Source organism: Haemorhous mexicanus, chromosome 8 (assembly GCF_027477595.1).
Source record: "Haemorhous mexicanus isolate bHaeMex1 chromosome 8, bHaeMex1.pri, whole genome shotgun sequence".
Lineage (NCBI taxonomy): Eukaryota > Metazoa > Chordata > Aves > Passeriformes > Fringillidae > Haemorhous > Haemorhous mexicanus.
This window is the reverse complement of record NC_082348.1, coordinates 9,215,142-9,234,717: the sequence shown is the minus strand read 5'-3', so window position 1 is coordinate 9,234,717 and position 19,576 is coordinate 9,215,142. Positions and strand designations below refer to the sequence as shown.

At 41.2% G+C, this 19,576-nt stretch overlaps 1 protein-coding gene across 1 annotated transcript in view; it reads right to left on the bottom strand.

The window, feature by feature from the left end:
* The window catches only part of OSBPL11 (oxysterol binding protein like 11), a 38,645-nt gene extending 19,306 nt beyond the window's left edge, over positions 1 to 19,339 (bottom strand). The window contains exons 1-5 of the mRNA XM_059852641.1: positions 19,185 to 19,339; positions 4,547 to 4,615; positions 3,327 to 3,502; positions 2,468 to 2,547; positions 1,541 to 1,723 (exon numbers count right to left, since the gene is read on the bottom strand). Coding sequence (XP_059708624.1) covers positions 1,541 to 1,723; positions 2,468 to 2,547; positions 3,327 to 3,502; positions 4,547 to 4,615; positions 19,185 to 19,324 — 648 coding nt within the window. The 5' untranslated portion in view covers positions 19,325 to 19,339. The remainder of the gene's footprint in view (positions 1 to 1,540; positions 1,724 to 2,467; positions 2,548 to 3,326; positions 3,503 to 4,546; positions 4,616 to 19,184) is intronic.
* Positions 19,340 to 19,576: the final 237 nt, after the last annotated feature.

Sequence of the window (19,576 nt, the reverse complement as noted above, 5' to 3'; positions counted from 1 at the left end):
TATCCAACAAGCATTTTAGCTTAAAAAAAGCAAGCAAACTAACACTCAGAAGAGTCAGCACTACTGAGGATTCTTCATCTGTACAAGTCTAAAGTTTTTAAGTTGATAAATAGTCATGCTGTGCCACCAAATTCAGTAGCAATCAAGAGAGCATGAATAGTTTCCTGTGCTCTTTGCAATGCCAAGAAAAGTCATTCCACTTCATTCCAGTTACAGGATACAAGCCACTGCTTCAGTGCTCCAGCTCACACATACTCCTCTTTGCTCCCTGAAATTTTGTATGCCATAAGGGTGTTGGAAAATTCAAAAAGTGAAAAAGCCATTTTTGAAACATTTTTATTTTCCTGGGTACCTAGCAGCACTTCACATGTCTCTGCATTAGCACTATAGGAGACTTTAGTGCTCTAAGAGGAGAAAAACAGGATGGTAGCAATTACCCTTTTGCAAGACATCTGCAAGAACAGTCTGCTGTGGAGAGAGATTCACAGACTCCAAGGTTTAAAGAGGCAGTCACCTTGTGTAAACTCCTGAATAATTACACCTCAATAGCTGATATAAATCAAGGCACAATGACAGCACGCCATACCAGTGAAAGTATCTGCAACACTCAGTTACTGGAGAACTTACCACAATGCTCAGCCACATATTTTAAGGTTAATGAGGCTCATGTTTTACAGCACTCTTCTATTCCAATTTGTCTAAGTTCAATTTCTAGCTATTCACGCTTCCTGTATTTTTATTTGCTAAATTAAAAAGCTCTCCATTAGAAATTTTTTTTTAGCTAGAAATGTGTTACACCACACTAACTACAATTAACATTAAAATACTTATTAACATCAATACCACCACTAAGTAACATAGGTTTGCAATGAATTATCTTTAGATAGGAAAGACCACCCCAGATATATTCGCAAATTCAAATCAACCAGTAGCCAGTCTGTTCTGTCAGTCAAGATGCAAAGGTAATTATTGCTGGATTTTTCTCCCAAAATACACTACACCTGAACACATGGTGAAAAATACCCAGGCATCTGAACTGCTCTCTCTTCAGTCACACCCATCCCTATGCAATTTGTCTAAATGAATCAGCAGACCAGAAAATGGTATTAGCATTCTGAAATGTCCATCATGACCAACTTTTCCCTGGTCATAAGAGATACAAGCACAGCTTAGTCAATTCTTCTACAGCTTGACAAGGGAAGAAAAGCATACAAGAGTACCATAGTATGTGATGTTATATCCCTTAAGGATATTCCCTTGTCACTTGTAGTGCTAGGACTTGCAAAGATGAGAACATGGTTCTACCTTCAGCATCAGGATACTACCGCAAAGTACAAAATATAAAATATACACCAAATATACACCATTTACTTCTACAATTAGCCAGGACAAGTTACTTATCCTCACACAGCTGTGCAATAATGGCTTAGGACATGCTACTGACAATATATCCAACTAAGAACAGCAGGTTTCTTCACAACCTTACAAATAACACCACAGCTCTGTCAAACAACTGTAAGGGAATTTAAAGCATACAAACCTCTCTAACATCTACAAGGTGATCTGGCTGCATAATGGGAACTCTTTTTCCAGTTGGCAATCTGTGATGTCCAACACTGAAGAAGGAAACTGCATTTTGACTGGGCCTTCTCTGCACACCAGGAGAGTTGGCACTTCCTTGGGATGCAAGAGAGAAGCTGCGAGATTTCAGAGGAGGGTTGTTCTAGTGAATAAACAAGCACATTGAGAAACATTTACAATTAATCCTAATAACCAGCAAATGTTCTAATATGAAAGATACAGCAGAACAGTTTAATTTTTAATTTTTTATAGAGTAAGGAAAGATAGCAAAGCCCTAATAATGCATTAGTAGCAACTGCTAAATATTTTCCACTGTGTGCTTCTAGCTGCCCTCTTTTATAGTCTAATTAAGAACAATCTGTGAAATGACATTGATCTGTAAGTATCACTTCTCTGACTTGAAGATCAGTTCCTGATCTGCAACAGCACCAGAAAATTACTCCTAATAGATCCTGCAGGGCTAGAGCTGACATTTAAAAGAATGGAATTGCATTCATAGCTATTAGTTCTACTTATCTCTTACAACAAAATCAGCTACAAGATGCTGATTGTAACTTAAAAGCAAGATTTTGAGGTAACAGAACAGGTGTTATGGCAATCAGGAGGTTCTGTAAAATACACTATACACATACCCACCACATGGTTAGCAAAGGGAAACAACAGTACTCAGACACAGGGTTGAGGACTTTTTTCTCAAACATGGGAATTCACTGTAAATTTATCTGTGTGCTGCTGAGTGGTTTTCAGAAAAAAAAAAAAGGATTAAAAAAAAGGGGAAAAAAATAGGTAACATTCCCAAAATGGAAGGCCTTCAATAACACTGAAGTTATATTTGCAATACTTCTACCACCAGGCAGATTTTTGCCCATGAGAGCATCAGTCATACCTTTCCAATAGCTTCTGTGTGATGCTGTGTGCATATCTGTAGCCTGCTCACCCAGTGCTGCCGCTCTTTAGCATCTGTAGCTAATAAAAGCAAACCAAAAGGATTCTGTTAAATGAAGACATTCCAAAGTATGGGCAAAAACAACTGCTTAAGTCTTAAAAATCACAAGGCTAACAGTGCAAAGTAATTTATTTTTAATCTGAAACTCATTTGCCTGTAATAAATATAATGTTAAGTTTAACATAAATAGTATACACTTTCCTTTTTCTTTATGCTATTTTTAGTGTTACAAAATTAATTTAAAAAGATCAACAAACCATAATTGCCCTCACAAATATTGTAACCTAACAATGTGAAACATTTTCCTGCAATAAGAGTAAGGTACTCCAAATTAGAAAATTACAGCAAGTCTCAAGGGAAGAAATACTCAAAGTTATCAGCCTAGATTTCTACAGCCGACAAAATCAGAGAATGGGCTTTTATAACCACCATAAGGTGGCTAACAAACTGAATAATTAAATTCTCTGTCAGCATCACCATAGTATTGCTACCTACAATGATTTAGAAAACTTTGAATCAGTACAATTTCAGGACAGTATACATGAAGATTAAACCCCATTCTACACATATGAAGTCTTCTGAAGGTCATCAAACCCAAACATTATGGAACTATCCATAAATACAGACCATTTCTAGTGAATAGTGGGATAGAAGTCTTGCACATAATTTTCATGGCAGCACTTTGCTAACCAGGCTCTCTCTCTTTGGCCCTGCAGCCAAGCCCAGCCAAGCAGCCCCAGGTGAGAGCCAGGACTGTCCTCTAGTGGAAGGAACCCCTGCCCAAGAATCCAGGTCCTACCTCTTAGTTTATACTGCTCCCCACTGGCTGCGTTGACTGTGAAGGTGTGAGAGTCTTCATCACTGGGTGAAATGACAGCTCCAGCCAGCTGCAGGGTACCTCTGGGCTTCAGATGTCTAGACTGCTCATTCACAAAGTACTCCAGCAGGCCAGCATCATTGTTTAACACAAAATACCTGCAAGGATAACAAAGCAAATACACTAAATAAAACCAGCTCCTTTTTTTTTTTTTTTGGATGCAGGTGGTGGTGTTGGGAAAAGTCTCTCATTACAAGTTTGCACAGATGGGATTGGGACTAAAAGACTTGTGTCAGGAAATCCTAAACATATGAATTATGTCCCCAAGATGGCATAAAAATTAATTTCTTGGCATTTTTTTTCTTACAGCATAGGGATTGCACAACAGAACATGCCCACAGAAGAACATTATCATAAGATTTTGGAAATCAAAAATTATATCCTGAATCATTAGGGCTTAATAAATCCTTAAACTACATACATTAAAAGTAAAACAGCCCCAGATACAAAGGAGCTGAGATGCAAAACCATGAAACTGAAGCAATTCCAGTTTGTTTTTTTTTAAATGGAACTGGACATTATGCTTCAACTTTCACTTGAGTTTAATGCTGAGTATATTGACATGAGTCACTCCATGCCAGGGGCAGCACAGGTGGCACACTGTGGTACACTAAGGACTTGTTTCTCCAACATTAATTTGGTTGCACTGCGCTGCTCTAGGAACAGCAAGAAACCTGACCAGAGAATTTCACCTGACACAGAAAATCAAGTTATTCCAGGAGAGATGACATCCTGGGGAAAGGGGAAAGCCTGCTTGAGTTTGAATTTACAGTAATGAAGTCTTATTCTTTTTTTAAGTGATAGCATTATTTGGCACAAAGGTGAAGACTCAGCAGAATACACAAAGACAATATTTTTTTAATGGAAAAGGAGAAAAAACCTAATACTTTTTACACATTGTTATAAGCTACTAAATGAGTTAACTGCTTTATATTGCCTATGCCTTTTTTATATTCATGCCTTAATACAAATATTATTCATCTACACATTAGCTTAATCTATATTGAGAAAAGTATAAGATTCCTGAATAAAGTTTGCCTATTAGAAAAAGGGAAATTTAAGTATTATTAAAAAAATCTGAAACATGTTTATTTGGATGCTGCAGACACCAACATTACTAAAAAGCACCATAAAAGACTTACCGATATTGCCAGCCAGTGACAAGATTGGTGTATTTCATTAAGTAGCCACAAATATTTTCCATGTGATCACTATAAAAAGAGAGAAAAAAGCAATCAGACAATACCAAATATATTTTAGATCCTTCTGACCACCTTTATTCTTGGGAGATGAATTTTAATGTGCATTTTTAGAATGGCACTATCAATTTAATAAAGCTACACTTTAAAGATTTTCCAGCCTTGCTCCTAAAATAGTTTCTTATGACAATTTAACCAGACTTACTTAATTCCAAATAATTTCAAACCAAAAATAGCTTCACCAATTCAACAGGCACTTCTAGACACACTTTTACAAGTTTCAGGTAATTAAAGACTTTGTATCCATGCTGCTTCTGGCTCCTGCTCTCTCTTCAAAACATAGTTTGTACTTTTGGACTCCTGAACAAAATTAACTCTCACAAGTTTATTAAGAGACCCCTGGATTGCAGCCACCAACCTAAACCGTCTGTAGCTACTCCTACATCAGTGTGGTGTTATTAATCCCTTGTGTCCAGCATCCTTCCCCTACACAGTCATGCTCCTGAACAGATGTCCTACAGAACACAACATGCAAGTGCGGGTCACATCAACATATTCTGAGACCTAAACCAGAAGCCAAAACATCTCCTCCTCGGGCCTGACAGGAAAATCCAGTAGTTTCTCCTTCGAAGATTTGACTTGCAACACCCACCAAATATGAGAATCCACCAAAGGCACTTGGCATGGAAACTTAATATCACTATAGGCAAAATACATTTCCATTTCTGAAAATCAATTGCCCTAAATAAGGCTTGCAAGTACCATGGCTACAAATTACTCCCTTTAAGACCACAGTTTTCAGACCCACTTTATGCTGTATGTTCCCATAAATCTAGAAATGCCACCTCAATGCCCTCACCTCACAGTAGGGCATAACCCCACACTTAAGAACACACTCTCGATAGACAATTCAGGTCCAGCATGAGAAAAAAGTTTATATTACTACAAAGAATTGAAACAATGACCCAAATACCAGACACTATTTGCTTCTCCAAAAGAAGTTCATTTCTAATCTTATGTAAATTTTAAATTGAAATTTCTGTAAGTTGTAGGTTGAACATCAAATTATTCAGAGTCCATTGGAGCAGCAGCAACCTCTCTTGGTTGTTAAATGGACAAAGTAGCCCCATGTCAGCAAAAGGGGAAAAGTGAGCAAAACAGGACTGCCAGAGCCAAGGGATCATCTCCCTTAGTGGGTTCTGGTTGCAAACATAATTGGGTAAGTACTGGGGTAAATTCTAAGTAACAGCTGAAGCTGCTGTCTACACCTCATTTATAGACAGCAGATTAATTAGAAATCTGACAGTTTGATAAATATGTTACACCGTTTCATCTTAAAGGAAGCCATTTAGGGTGACACTAATGAAAACAGCCACAGAGTAAATCACTGCCACTCAGTGATATAGCACAAGCCAAGAGACGCAAGAATGTACATTTTTTGAAGAAAAAAAAACAAGCTGCTGATTTTAAAGGCTACTTTTAAAAGCAAAAATATGTGTCCTAGCTATTACAGCAGCAATCAGTATTGCAGTAATATCCTGCAATGGAGAGCAGCCAGCAGGACTATCTAGGAATTTAATTTCTAATAGCTCATTAAGGGGTACTACAGATAAAAATAAAACCAAGGAGAGCAGAGGGTGTCGTATATTTTAAATGCACGGAGAAGCTAAAGGAGACATAATCAAACTCATCCTCTGCAGACGCCTCTCATTTGTTATTATTGGCATACAAGGGAAGTACAGTTTAGACTTGCTCACTGTCTTAATTTAGCTGAAAATTATGAGATTGCATAGTCATAAAAATGCATGAGCTTGGGTTTTACTCATCTGAAAATTGTCTCTAGTCACAGCTAATTGTTTTTCAGCTCCAGTGAATGCAGGCTACACCCTTGCTTTTCGGTGAGACGCTGCACATAGCCCTGCACATTTGGGCTACAGCCACTGCACCATCATCAACTCATGTGCCTAAATCACAGGTACCTTTAAAGAACCCAAGAAAAATCAGAAAGGTAAGTTCATACTGCAGTGAATGCAGCAGGACTATGTGTATGACCTATGGAAGTCCATTCATCTGATAAGAGTAAATTAAATAGCCTTTGATTAAAATAATTTGACCTCTGGGTTTCTTGGGTTTTTTTTTTGGTGTGACAAATAAAATAGCTGACTTTGTCATGCAGAAAAACACACCGTAGAAGGGAGTGCAGCTCTTCCGGTGATATAGTTCCACATGAAATTACCATCACATTTTCCCATCATCTGCATGTTCCTTTCCACTTGGATTTTCACTTTGCCTGGACCCAAACACGTCCAAATGGTTCCTCTTCAATAATTTGTATCTCTAACCCAATAATTTGTATCTCTAACCTCAAAGCCTTTCAGCTGAGCCCCAGAAGGCTCAGCTGAAAGGCTTTGAAAACACTGCCCCATGGAAGTCTGAGAAAGTGACTGAAAACTAATATTTCAACATTTGAACTGAGGCTTATTTTTAAATAAGTGAAAACTATATACACTAAAGAAATCTAAACCCACGCTGCAAACTTCAATTCACAAAAAAGTAAATTCTATAAGTATACATAAACCGATTATAGAACTACAGATAACCTAATCTTCTGCATGTATGAATACAGAAAAATATTCTCAGTATTATTTCTGAACAAGGCCAGGGATCGTAACTAAAGCATTTCTTTAAGAATTTTAAAGTTAGTGCCTCCACAGCAAGAGTTAAACCAAGATATTTGTTGTTTCTAAAGCAGCGATGAAAGGCAGCTAACATTAAAAAAAATACAAAAACACACCCAACCCGAAGAAAACCCAGTAACATTTCACTAGTATGGAAGTGACAGCCAAGCTCTACAGAGCACTACGGAAAAAAATGGTAAATTGTAAAATGGTAGATTTTGAGAACAAGAGGTTGAGGTTCAAGCACTGGCTCTGCTCACAGATAACCACAGTTCATAAAATATGAGTAAGCCCCTACAGTTGTTTCACTGGAAACTGTGCTGGCAAACCTGTCTCAAAGTCCCCAGTCTACTTCAAAAGCCTCCAAAATTTCCAACACAGGGGTTTTTGACTTCTAGAAAACAGATTTCAAAAGTGAACTTGACACAAAACACTGAGCAACTTAAGACAGAGAGTGAGGGCTAGCTCCCTTGGGATCTTTCCTGATTCTCAGAATCCCTCTGCAGTCACACTGCTGCCCATGTGCACGTACCAGTACCTATGGGTACGTGTGTCTTTCTATAGCCAAGATGCTGTTGTTGCTATTTAAAATGCTCACCACAGTCTCAGATTGTCAGAGGAATAGCAACAGCTCAGCACCATGAGTCAACAATCCCTAAAGGGCCTATTTCTGTTGAAATTCACATGTCCTGTCAAAGAAAGGAAATGTTGCAACAGACAGATCACAGTCTTAAGGACATGAAAAAAAAAAATTAACTTTTGCTGGACTACTTTAAGTGAGGGTATTAGACAAGTCACAATCCAGAAAAAATTATGCAGAACACATCATACAACATCTGAACTCTAGCCCAGCAACAACTACCACCTCTCATAATCTGGGGGTTTTTTTCCCCAAAGGCTGAACACCATTGAACTTGACTGTCCATTTATCACAATATTTTAGTTTGTAAACCCTGTGAGATGGACTGAGACTGTCCATTTAAGCAAATGACAGACATCTGTGAACAATTACACATCAGTTCATATTCTTCCCACAAAATTATCCCTCCCTTACATCAAAGATGTTTACCACAAGCCAGATTTCTACATATCTACATGCTACTAAAAAAAATAATAGGAATAAAAGATTCACAAAGAATCACTGTTAGCTTATTTATCCTTCTCTAGTTTTACTTGTCCTTTCCTAAGTTGCAGCAGCTGTCAGGGCCCTGCAGGGTGGTCTCCTCTCCCGAGGAAGAAAGAAGACAGTGACAATCAGGCCAAATTCCCCTGTATCCTGTTTACGTGCGGCACCCGAGCTTTGGACGCAGATACTGAGGAACAGTAGTCCCATAATGACGTCTTTCAGGAGCTTCTGCCAAGACACCCAGGCTCACACCTGGGCCAACATTTTCTCTGAGAAGCAGCAAAAGGCAAAAGGCTTTGCCAACCTTTTTCCATACCCCTCACGGGGAGGTGTCCATGAAAGCCCCACAGAAAAAAAACCTAGCAGCGGCACAAAAATTACACACATCAGGAAAGCAGTTACAAAACAGTTCCAAGACTGCCCTTCAGATGATTTTAATTTTGCTGGGACCCAGACAGGACCACGTGGGATGCTTTGAGCAGCCAAGTCTCTGAAGACCCAACAGCTGTCTGAAGAGCAAACGCAGCGGCCAAAGGCTTCCCCACTGACTTGCGTAAGGCCTGACTTCAGGAGGCAGCTGAGTATGTGTGGATTTGCTGCCAGCAGGAAGGATGGCCAGGAGTCTGGAGCCCATGAAGATGTCAGGGAGGGCTCCTGAAGGGGGATCCAGCCTCCAGAGCTGCCATGACCACTGTTATGACAGTGCCTTTGGATCCTCACCAAGGGAAGATGCTCCTTTCTACTGAGCTCACAGCAAGATGCAAACCCCTGGTGAAAGAGACTGTCTTCATACTAAAAGCTAGCAAAGCATAACAAAAAAAAAAAGGAAACAAAGACATGAGGCTTGTAACAGTGCAAACCAAGGAGTGATTTCAACTATACAGTTTGGAAAAAGCAGAGACCATTTTCACTGAACTTGCTCATCTCTGTTTGCTCACAGGTTCACTGCTGGCAATGGCTTGCTTCTTCCTCACTGGGCACTGCAAAGTGCTTATCTACAGTGCACTGATTTCCCTTTTCCTTACACAGAAGGGTAGGCAGTGGAGAAGAGAAAGGGGAAAAAATATCCCAACAGCGATGTCAGCATTTAAGACTTCATGCATATCTTCTGCAACTGCAAGAAACCACCACCAAGTTAAGCACACTCCAATTCCACAGCTCTGTGGTGCAGGAGCATGTTCCCCAGGAAACGCCACAAGGTAAGGCAGAAGTATCAATCAATTACCTCTGCTTTTCCAAACAGCTTTTGGAAGACAGAAAAAAAAAACTATCCTTGCTGTGCAACTCACCAGCAGCGCTCTACAGTCAGCTGTGAAGTGGTAGCAAAGCTCCTGCTCTTCAGCTCGTGTTTGACTACTCAATTACAAATTTAGAAACCAGAAACAAGTGCAAGGAAAAGAGGTCCAACACCATGACAAGAACATCAACAGCAGACCCTGAGGACACTTCAGAACACCACTTGGCTCCAAGTATGCAGCAACACACACCCCCTCATTAGATATAAAAACTTCTCTTCACATGCACTCCTGTAAATCCATGGGAGTACAGACAAGCATTGGAAGAGCAGCATGGGGTTTCCACAAAGAAAAGGTGTGGCAGAGCCAAAATGAGCCATCAGCTGTCCTTGATTCCAGCACAATGCAGCTCAGCCTCCCTACCCTTGGGGTGAGGGGCTCTTCCACACCCCACCCTCCCCAACCCTGGCTCTCAACACAACAGCTGTTCTGGCACTTTAAATTCTATCAATACTAGCTTTCAAGGAGAATGATAAATCAAGCTAATAGGTTTTTTTTTTAAAACCATCTTAACTAAATTTGTATTCCATTCTCCTCTTTTCAGAATTAATGGCACATGTAAATTACATACAAATGAAACGACTGTAACACTTTTGCAGTGTAGCAAGTAGAAGAAGAGGGACAATATTTAATTAATAAATAGCAAAACTGTTCTTACATAACGACTATAAAACTGATTGTTTAACTACTTTAGAATTTACAGAGCTCTCTATCTCTCAAAATACATCTGCCTAGAAAAAATTGAAGTGACATTCAGCTCAGCAATTTGTCTCACACACAGGTGAGCACCTCAAGTCAGCAAGAACTCCACTTATGGACAATTTACTTGTGGATTTGCATCAGCAGAACAGAACTGAAGCTGCACCTAGGAGTCAGTAGCCAACCCTGCAGATTTTGCTGCAATGATATCAGTGGAAAACAAACTGTAGATTTAGCCAATATCATTTTAGACCTGGAGCATACAAAAAACAAGGACCTCAAAAGGTCTGAGCTCTCCCCTTAATGCCTCTGGAGAGGTTGCCTGCAGCTTTGCTACTATTTATGTTGCCAGTTTACATCAGCACACCATAATGCGCAGTTGCACAAATTATTGCTAACAAAACCCAAAACTCTCTAAAACTAGCTTCAGAAAGCTCAAGCAGTCAAATTAAAGCTGCTCTGCCCAATGAACAATGCTTATACAATATATACAAGGCAAACACTGGTGGATGAGCATCTCTGCAGCTTTGGACAGTTTGCTGCCTGTGATACCTGGGAAAGCAGTGGATCCTGGTAAACACTATCCACAGAGACTGGTGGAGCAAACCTCTGTATTGTTCAGTTATTCTTTGGCACAGTCCAAAACAGTTCAGCTCACTACATGTTCCATCCCAAGGCTCTCTGCTCTCTTCTAGCCTAGTAGCTCTTATCCTACCAGAAATATGCAGATATGCCCTTGCAGTTTTGGGATTAGAGTATTTGTGATTATGTATCTTTAAAAGATTATATTAACAATTACACATTGCCATTCTGGACTGTGCAGCAATAAAACTCTGAAATGGAAGGTAAACAGGATCAGCTACCTCAGATGAGCCTCTTGCTTTGTAATTATTTTTGAAATATTATTTCCAACATTTCAGGTTAAATACTGAGGATAATAATTATTATCACCTTTCAAGTAAATAAGAACACACTTAAATAGCCCATTGTCAATTGATGTTATCTAAATATTCATAAATACAAGCAAAAGCCTGTGTGGACCACCAGACTCAAGAAGCAATGGACAGTAGTTTAAAGTCTAGCTGGCAAACAATTACAAGTGGTGCAATTCAGCAGCACTGAATGGCATCTTGTAATTCTGAAGCTCTGAGCAGGAGAAATAGAGATTTCGCAGAGGCCCATGTCAACCCAAATTATTCTACAAATCTTGAACACAGAAATTAAGCAAAAATACTCTTACATTAAAATTGAGGCGTAAGACACCAGGAAGATTAAAACTCTAAATAAGAAAGAATACACATTAACCACTTATGACTATCACCATATATCAAGAGAGCAGGGCTACTTTCTTGTTTGGTGCTTGAAGGGAAGGGTGATTCCCAGACAACGAATTATTCAAAAGTGCTCCTTTTCATCGTGCAATGAGTATGAGGTACTAATCACTTGGTACTCATGCTCTAATATGGACACTTATGAAGGAGTTGTGCACTGAACAGTAAGAGGACAAAAACATTATCATTCCATTTGGATACAGGGAACTGAAGCACAATGAATTTTCTGCCTAATTTTGAGACAGATGCAGTCCAATTTTTATTTTATTTTATTCATACATTCAAATCATGGGTTCTCCTGATTTCAGCTGCAACTGTGACCCTGCAAAAGTTTTGCAAAATCAGAGCAAACTGTTCCAAAAACAGTCTTCCAAGAAAAGGGGGAACACAGTTAGTGATCACCAGGGAAAATTAGTTTGAATAATATATGACTATTACCACAAAGGAAGTCAGAGCCAGGGTCAGAAACCAGCTCCTTTATACAGCATCCTGCTGTTCTGCCCAGCAGAACTCTTGCTTTCTGATACATCAACGTGCAATGAAAGTAACCAGCTTTCTCAGTGCAAAACAGGCTCTTTGGGAAACTAATTTGACAATACCTAAACATTAACCAAGACTTCAAAGATTTTCAGCCTCCTTGAAAACTCTGGAATTCACAACTGAAAGGAAAAAGGAAAAAATGCTTACCCGCAGCAAAAAGTTCCAGAGCAGCCTGTCAAATACAAGATAGGCAGCTTAACTCACACAAAGGAGCAGCATTTCTCCTACCCAGCTTCAGCCTGCCCTCCCCTCCCATTTCAGCATTAAACACACAGGAGAGAAAATCTGAAAAGGCACAAGCTTTGAAAGCACCCTAAGAAGAAAGTTGTCTGGCAGCATTGCCAGGGGACAGCCATCCCCTACAAGAATTCACCAGCACTGGCAGGTGATCAGAGGGCACGTCAAGGCAAGATCTGTAAGTAAACAGGGGTCACTGCACTTGTGCCTTCATTTTCACAGTACGATGAGTACAGCACAGGAACCTTCCCAGGATAAGGTAACAGCAGCAGCTGCTGCTTTCTGCTTCTGCATTAAGCAATGTGATCAGGTCAGGCACATGCAGTTTGTTTTCCATCTTCTCTCTGGGGAGAGAATGTGTGTGGCACAGCAGGATGTTAATGTTGTACTGGAGTTAATTAACTCTCTGCTACATAATTACATTAGAAAAGGTGAAGTTGAAAAGTACTCTTTGCACTTAGTGAAAGATAGATATTTGTAACAGCCATTAACTCCTGCAGAAATCTATTCCATGGACAGCACAAATTATTTGCTATTTAGACACTACAAAAAAATGGTTCTTCTTTATTTTAGTTTAATTTGAACTCTAAGTGAACATCCTACTATGAACATAAGTACACTGGATGCCAGAACCAACACCCACGTGTACTTATGTCGTCCCATGTGACACCCCTGTCTGTCCAACATGGAGAGGCTCTGAGAAGCAAGATAGAGACTCTGGATGGCCACTCACTGAGGAGCCACAGGGCTGGAGAAGGAAACCCAGACCTTGTCACCTGGCTCAGGAATTGGGCTCACATTCCCTACTAGAACATCAGTCAACATGAGGTTCCTGCTTAAATTACCCAAACTTGTTTCCCCAACTGTCTCCACTTACCACCCCTCAAACCAAGATTTGCTTCTCTTAATTTATGACACATCTGCTCCAATGCCAATTATCCAAGTTTAAATACATGTGTGAACACGAAGGGCTCACCTGCCTTTTGAGAAGTGCCTGGGGCTTCAGCAACTGTAAAATCAGTTTGGTAAAAGATGACCTTAATATTTTAATAACATAGAATGCATCCTGAGATGGATGTAACTGGCTGATCATTTTAAATATGAGCTTCTTGTCTGTTCCAATGAGCAAATTATGTGAAGTGCAGAATTTCTAAATTAGTGTAAGGAGCATGATATACTCTTAAAGCAAAGAATCATGAGGATAAAGAAATTCAGGCACCAGGTTTTTCAGCCAGTTCCCTCCAGCATATCAAACAAATGTGACAGCACTCCTAATCTGAGTTTTAGTAACAAAAGGAACATACGAAATTGCAGAAATAAATTCTGAATTTCACAGCAACCACTTGAGAAAATCATCTCTTCAGCAATCCAAACCACACCTCAAAAGACCAGCAACAAAGTGAGCAGCCTGGGCTTTCTGAAGGTCCCTCAGTGCTGAGGTATCTCCACACATCACCAGAAACAAGTAAGGAAGGTCAGGACTCACTTTGACACAGGTTTGGCACCAGAGCCACCAGCCAAGCCAAAAGATGCCAGTACAAACATCATCTCCCTTGGGAGCTGGCACCTCAATGTGACAATGCCAGCAGGTTCTTACAATGGTGGGATACCGAGGAAGTGAGCTGCAAGAGCAGGGGATAATCAAAACAGGAGCAGGCCTTGCCAGACCTCCCATCTGGGAGTGACACTACAAAATTACAGCCTCAGTGCCTCTGCAGCTGTACACCACAAAGAAGGGAGTTACAGTTATTGACTGAAGCAAATCTACACAAATTCCACTTAGAAATCCAAAGAATTTTGTTTCAAGCAAGGCAAAAAGAAAAACCAGGACATGGGAGATGGGTAATAAAAAGGAAGCACTAGGGGTACCAGTGTTAGAGAGAACTGTCCTAGGATGACACTAACATTTTCATGAAGGTTTGGGACATTTCTTCCACTTAGCAATCAACAGGGAATGTAGCTTAAATTCTGGCCTGCTCTCAGGAGCCAGCTGATTAGGTCAGCACACACCACCCTACTGCAGCCTGAGCAAGGCTTTGATTCCCAGACAAGAACAGAGGACCTGCAAGGGAGAGGTTTGCAAATTTTGTTGAACACTGAGCTGCCATCACCTCCTGTATCTGCTTCTACCAAACTGGTTCCAGCTTTAAAAACCAAACAGATGAAATTTATCCTCCCAAGATCAAATACTTCTTGGACTGTGTCAAGAGACACAGAGAAACTAGGAACACTCAGTACATCTTCTTGCAACTAAGACTGACATTGGGACACCCCCAACACAAGGATCAGTATTGTATCAGTTTCAAGACACTTCCCTTTACTATTATTAATTAGATAATTTTTGCAAGATAGCACAAATTAAAATTAAACGCTTCCACAGCCTAGCACAGTTTCACATGCTTTGCTTCAACGTGTTTGAAGTGCAAAGCCTTGCCAGTCATCCTCAACAGCAACTGGGATCTAACTTAGAAATGAGCATTACCTTTAAAACACATTTCCTACTGGATGATTTTATGAAAAAGTGTTCATGATCATCTCAAAATGCAGAATTAAAATATATTCACTTGTTTCAGTTACCAGTTCTTCTGCTACATTGTCACATGCTGCTCAAACACAGAAGACCGAATTAAGGTCAATAACTGTTTACTCCCCTTTTTTAGTATTTAGGAAGAGACTTGCATAGTATCAACTGAAAAAGCCCTAAAACCCACAAAAGACTGGCAACCATTTCACTTGTTTAAAATTTGGTATCCATTTGCATTCAATACAAAAAACATTTAGTGCTCCCCTATGGCAAAAGTCTCTCTCTGCTTCTCATCTCAGCCTCCTACTCAACCCAAAGACACATTAAGTAATTCTGCAAGAGAATCTGTCTAACTTAATAAACTTATTAATGACAAGCAGAAGCCACCCAGCATGAGGAATCCTCTTACTGGCCATTGTCACACCTAGCAAGTAAAAAAAAAAGTAAAAAAAAAAATACTATCAGTCTAGGAAATTTACTCCTTGAAGCTACTTTCATCCAAATGGTTTTCTATACTAACTGACAATTGTGAGTTACCCCTGCAGCACTCAGGCAAAACTCGCAGGAATAACTAAAAAAAGGCAACTCACTTCCTTAAACAAAGAGCAAAAGACACAATCTGCAGCATTTTATAACTATACATGGCTAAATCCATAGTGAACAGATGCTAAAACAATATGAGAAATAAGGAACAAAGGCAGCTATCTAAAAAATACAAGCAGAAGTGAAAAAGCAAATAGGTTTTGAAATATAACTTGTAAGCTTCAAAATCAGCAATTATTTGAGAAATTAATGAACACTTTACTTGTATTTCTAATGGCAGGGGAAGAAATGCTGGGAATACTTTAAATAACAGAATTGATCTACATATTTGAGAGCAGAACCGCTAAGAAAAACATAAGAGGACAGCACATTATCACGTCTCCAACTGGGAAAGACAATCTTGTTTCTCTAGTCAACTACTGTGCTTTGAACATTTCATTTTGTAGATAAATAAGAACCAGTGATTGCCACTCACATCTCTCAAAATTATCTTAAAGCCCCTCAAGCCAGGCTGACAGGACTGGTTACACTTCTCTGGCACATGTTCTGATCAGCTCTCCATTTAGCTCATAGAAGATTCTGCATTCTGGTTGTGAAATTTTTATGTCATTTGAATGACTACAAATCACATGTCACAGAGGACCAGCCCAACCTGCCTCCTTTCTCTCACTGCTTTGAAATCACTCTTCTTCATTTAACCCAGAGCAAGGCAAAAACCAAATGAAGATAGTCATAAGGTAAGGCAGAACTGCTGAGTGCAAGTAATTCTATGGGTGAGGCTGTACTTACTTCAGAGCTTGGTTACTGCTAAAAAATAAAGAAAATATTATAATCTTAAACTACTTTATCAAGTAATCTTATAACAATCTAAAGTTATTCAGAAGTCTTACCTCCTGGTAATTGTTCCTCTAAATGAAGACAGGGTTAAAGAATTTAGTGTGCAGCACAGCCTGTGAGGCTCTCTTTATCTACTGAAATGCAAGTTTACACTCAGGCTGTTCCTGCCCCAGTGAGGAAAATTAAGCCAGCGGTTGGTTGTTCTCAGACATAGTCTGACCTGACCATATATTCACAAGAAAACAAGATCACTTCCTGTCAGATGGCTGAAAGAGCAACTTCTCAAGAACTCTTAACTTCTAAGTAAATTAAAAAAAAACAAAAAACAACATCTTCCTACCCTCAGAAGAAACCAATCCCTTACAAATTTCAGAAGAGCCACTGCTATGCTGGCTGCCTAAACTCACCAATTCACAGGCTACAAGCATGAAATTTGACAGGAGATTCATCTCTATCTCCACATCATCTGAAGTGTCTGGCAATCTCTGGTTGTCACTTCTCCACTATGATAAATATCTGATCTAACTCTACCACAGCCTCAGTTTATGCCAAGTATGTATGACCTTGCACCCTTTTGAGTAACTCAGTTTTCATTATTTCAGGCTCCAGCAGTCTTGGAAGTTTACTTTTTATCCATAGTCTCAATTCCCCACTTGGAGCACTGGAGTACCAAGTACCTGTTGTCCCAATGTCTGACAACTCTGCTATAGCTGTTTTGGCCAGATGCTTCACCAAACAGTGAGCAAAACTTCTACACCAGATGTGGTCTGTGGGGAGCAAGTACTTCAGGATCCTACCCCTGCTAATCTATGAGACCACACATTGCTCAAACTCTGTGCTCGGAAAGTTAAAGATCAAACTTCCACCAAAAGTTCCCAGAAAATCTGTTTCTGAAACCTGTATGTCAGACACTGATTTATCACTGAGGAGCTTGTCTTTTGTCAAATACATTTTAGCAGAAAAGTAATTAATAAAGTGAAAACTAAGCTAAAGCATCTGGTTAAGGAGGGCTTTCTAGAGAGACGGGGGGAAAGGTGATATTTTGAGGGTAATTAGATATAGAGACAAATGTAGGAGTAAATAATTGATCCCAAACACAGCAGAGATTAACAGTGAGGTATCTCAAGTGTCCACAATAATGAATTAGTACACTAAATTTCTCCAAATGATCTAGAATGAAAAAATAAATTCCACTAAAGTTTTAGAACAAATAAAACCAGATATTGATAGCTACAAGGAAAAGAAGGACAGCTCCCACTTAGAGCTGTCAAGCCACAAAAATGGCTAACACTCGGGGTCAGTTCAATTTTTGTCATAGCACTAAAAGAAGAAACGAAGCAATTGGATGGATAATTTTATGAAGTGGAATTTCACTGTACAGCACTGACCAGCGACCACCATCACAAACACAGTATAGCTAAAAAGACATCCAGACAAATCAGGCATCTCATCCCTTTCACTGCCTCCAATTCCACATAAAAATAGAAAATATTTCCATTTTGATTGCATAAACTAACTCCTGTGTCTCACAGTGAAACATGGATAGTGTGTGCTTGGTTATAGTAACAGAAATTTTTATGAGAAAATTCAGTTCTACTTGAACCCGGAGTTTAAAAAGCAACTGGAAAAACAGTGGTTAAAACAGCCAATAGCTACATCTGATAATTAGCTTTCCCGACTTAACAGCTTGAAATATTCACCCTGAAATCACCACTTCTCTTTCCGGCACTAGTCACCAGAAAAGTAAAATACTCATGACCCAGATTCTCAGCGATGACCGCGCTGTTCCCTCCCTGCTAAAAGCACCAGGGCGCTCAGTGCCTGCACATCCCGGTCCGGGTGCCCGTGTCCCGGGGTCATCCCGGTCCCTCCGTCCGCCTGTAGCAGGCTCCGGCTCTGCGGTCTCCACACGCAGGAAACAGCAAGCCAGTCCATCTGGGCTGGCAGATGACGGCTCTGGAGAGTCTCCATTTGAAGGAGAAGTGTGCAAACTTCACAGAACAGCAGCATTTTCAACAGCAACATGGCAGAACTCCAGCCAAGGAGGAGAGACCCGGGAGCAGGGATTCGGAAATCTCCCGAGTGATGCTGTAGAGCCCGCTACCAGCGTGTGAGTGGGAATGTGTTCAAACAGAAAGCACAGCAGAAAAAAAGCATATGGAAACCCTCAAGTCTCTCAAACACACAGGCAAATAATTCAAACTAATGCCGCGAGCTCAGCTTCTCCGGCTTTCTCTGCTCCCTTCTGCTGACTTGCTGAACCTGAGTAATCACCCTGATTTATGCTAAGCAACGCTGTTCTTAAAGCAAGTTAGATAAGAATGAAACTCCGTGCACACTCAGTTTTGCTAAAGCAACTAAAAGAAAGCATCAATAATAAAAAAAATTAATGACTGCCATTAAGTTCTTTAAAAACATCTAAAACTCGGCACAAAGTTTGGCTTTTTTTTTTTTTTTTTTGGAAAGGTTGGGAAGAGGTGACGCGCCGCCAACAACTTTAAACAGCTCTCCACGTTCTGCGAGGGGAAAAGATCTGAAAGGCAGGAGCAAAGGCACATACATCCCCCGGCAGCTTTGTGCTGATGGAGAACGGGAGCCGCCCGCGGGCACCCCAGGGATGGTGGGCACAGGGACAGAGGGAGCCGTGTCTCCCGTGCCGCACCCCGCCGGTGCCGGGGGGGTTCCAGCGCTGCCGCAGCCGGGGCAGCCACGCCGCCCACCCGCGCTGAACAGCTCCGGGCCCGCCGCCCCTCACCGCGCCTCACGCCCACCTGTACTGCCAGCCCTTGTTGCCGCCGCGGCCGCCGCCGCTCCTGCCGCCGCCGCTCTGCCCCGCCGCCGCCGGCGGCGGCTCCGTCTTGCCCTCGCCCTCCGGCCCCTTCATGGCCGCCGCCGGGTCCGCGCCCTGCATGGCGCCGCGGCTGCCGCCCCTCAGCGGCGCCCCCGGCCCCGGCGCACGGAGCGAGCCCGCCCCATGCGGGCTGCGATGGCGGCGGCCGCCGGCACCCCCACGCCCCGCTCGGCTGGGCCGGGCTGGCCGCGCTGGGCTGGCCGGACTCCCGCACGGCCGCGCCGGGATGGGCGATCCCGCCCTCCCGCTCCCTCACCCGGCCCGGCCCCACCGCCCCTTCCGGGTCAGCGCCGCCGCCATCTTTAGTGCGGG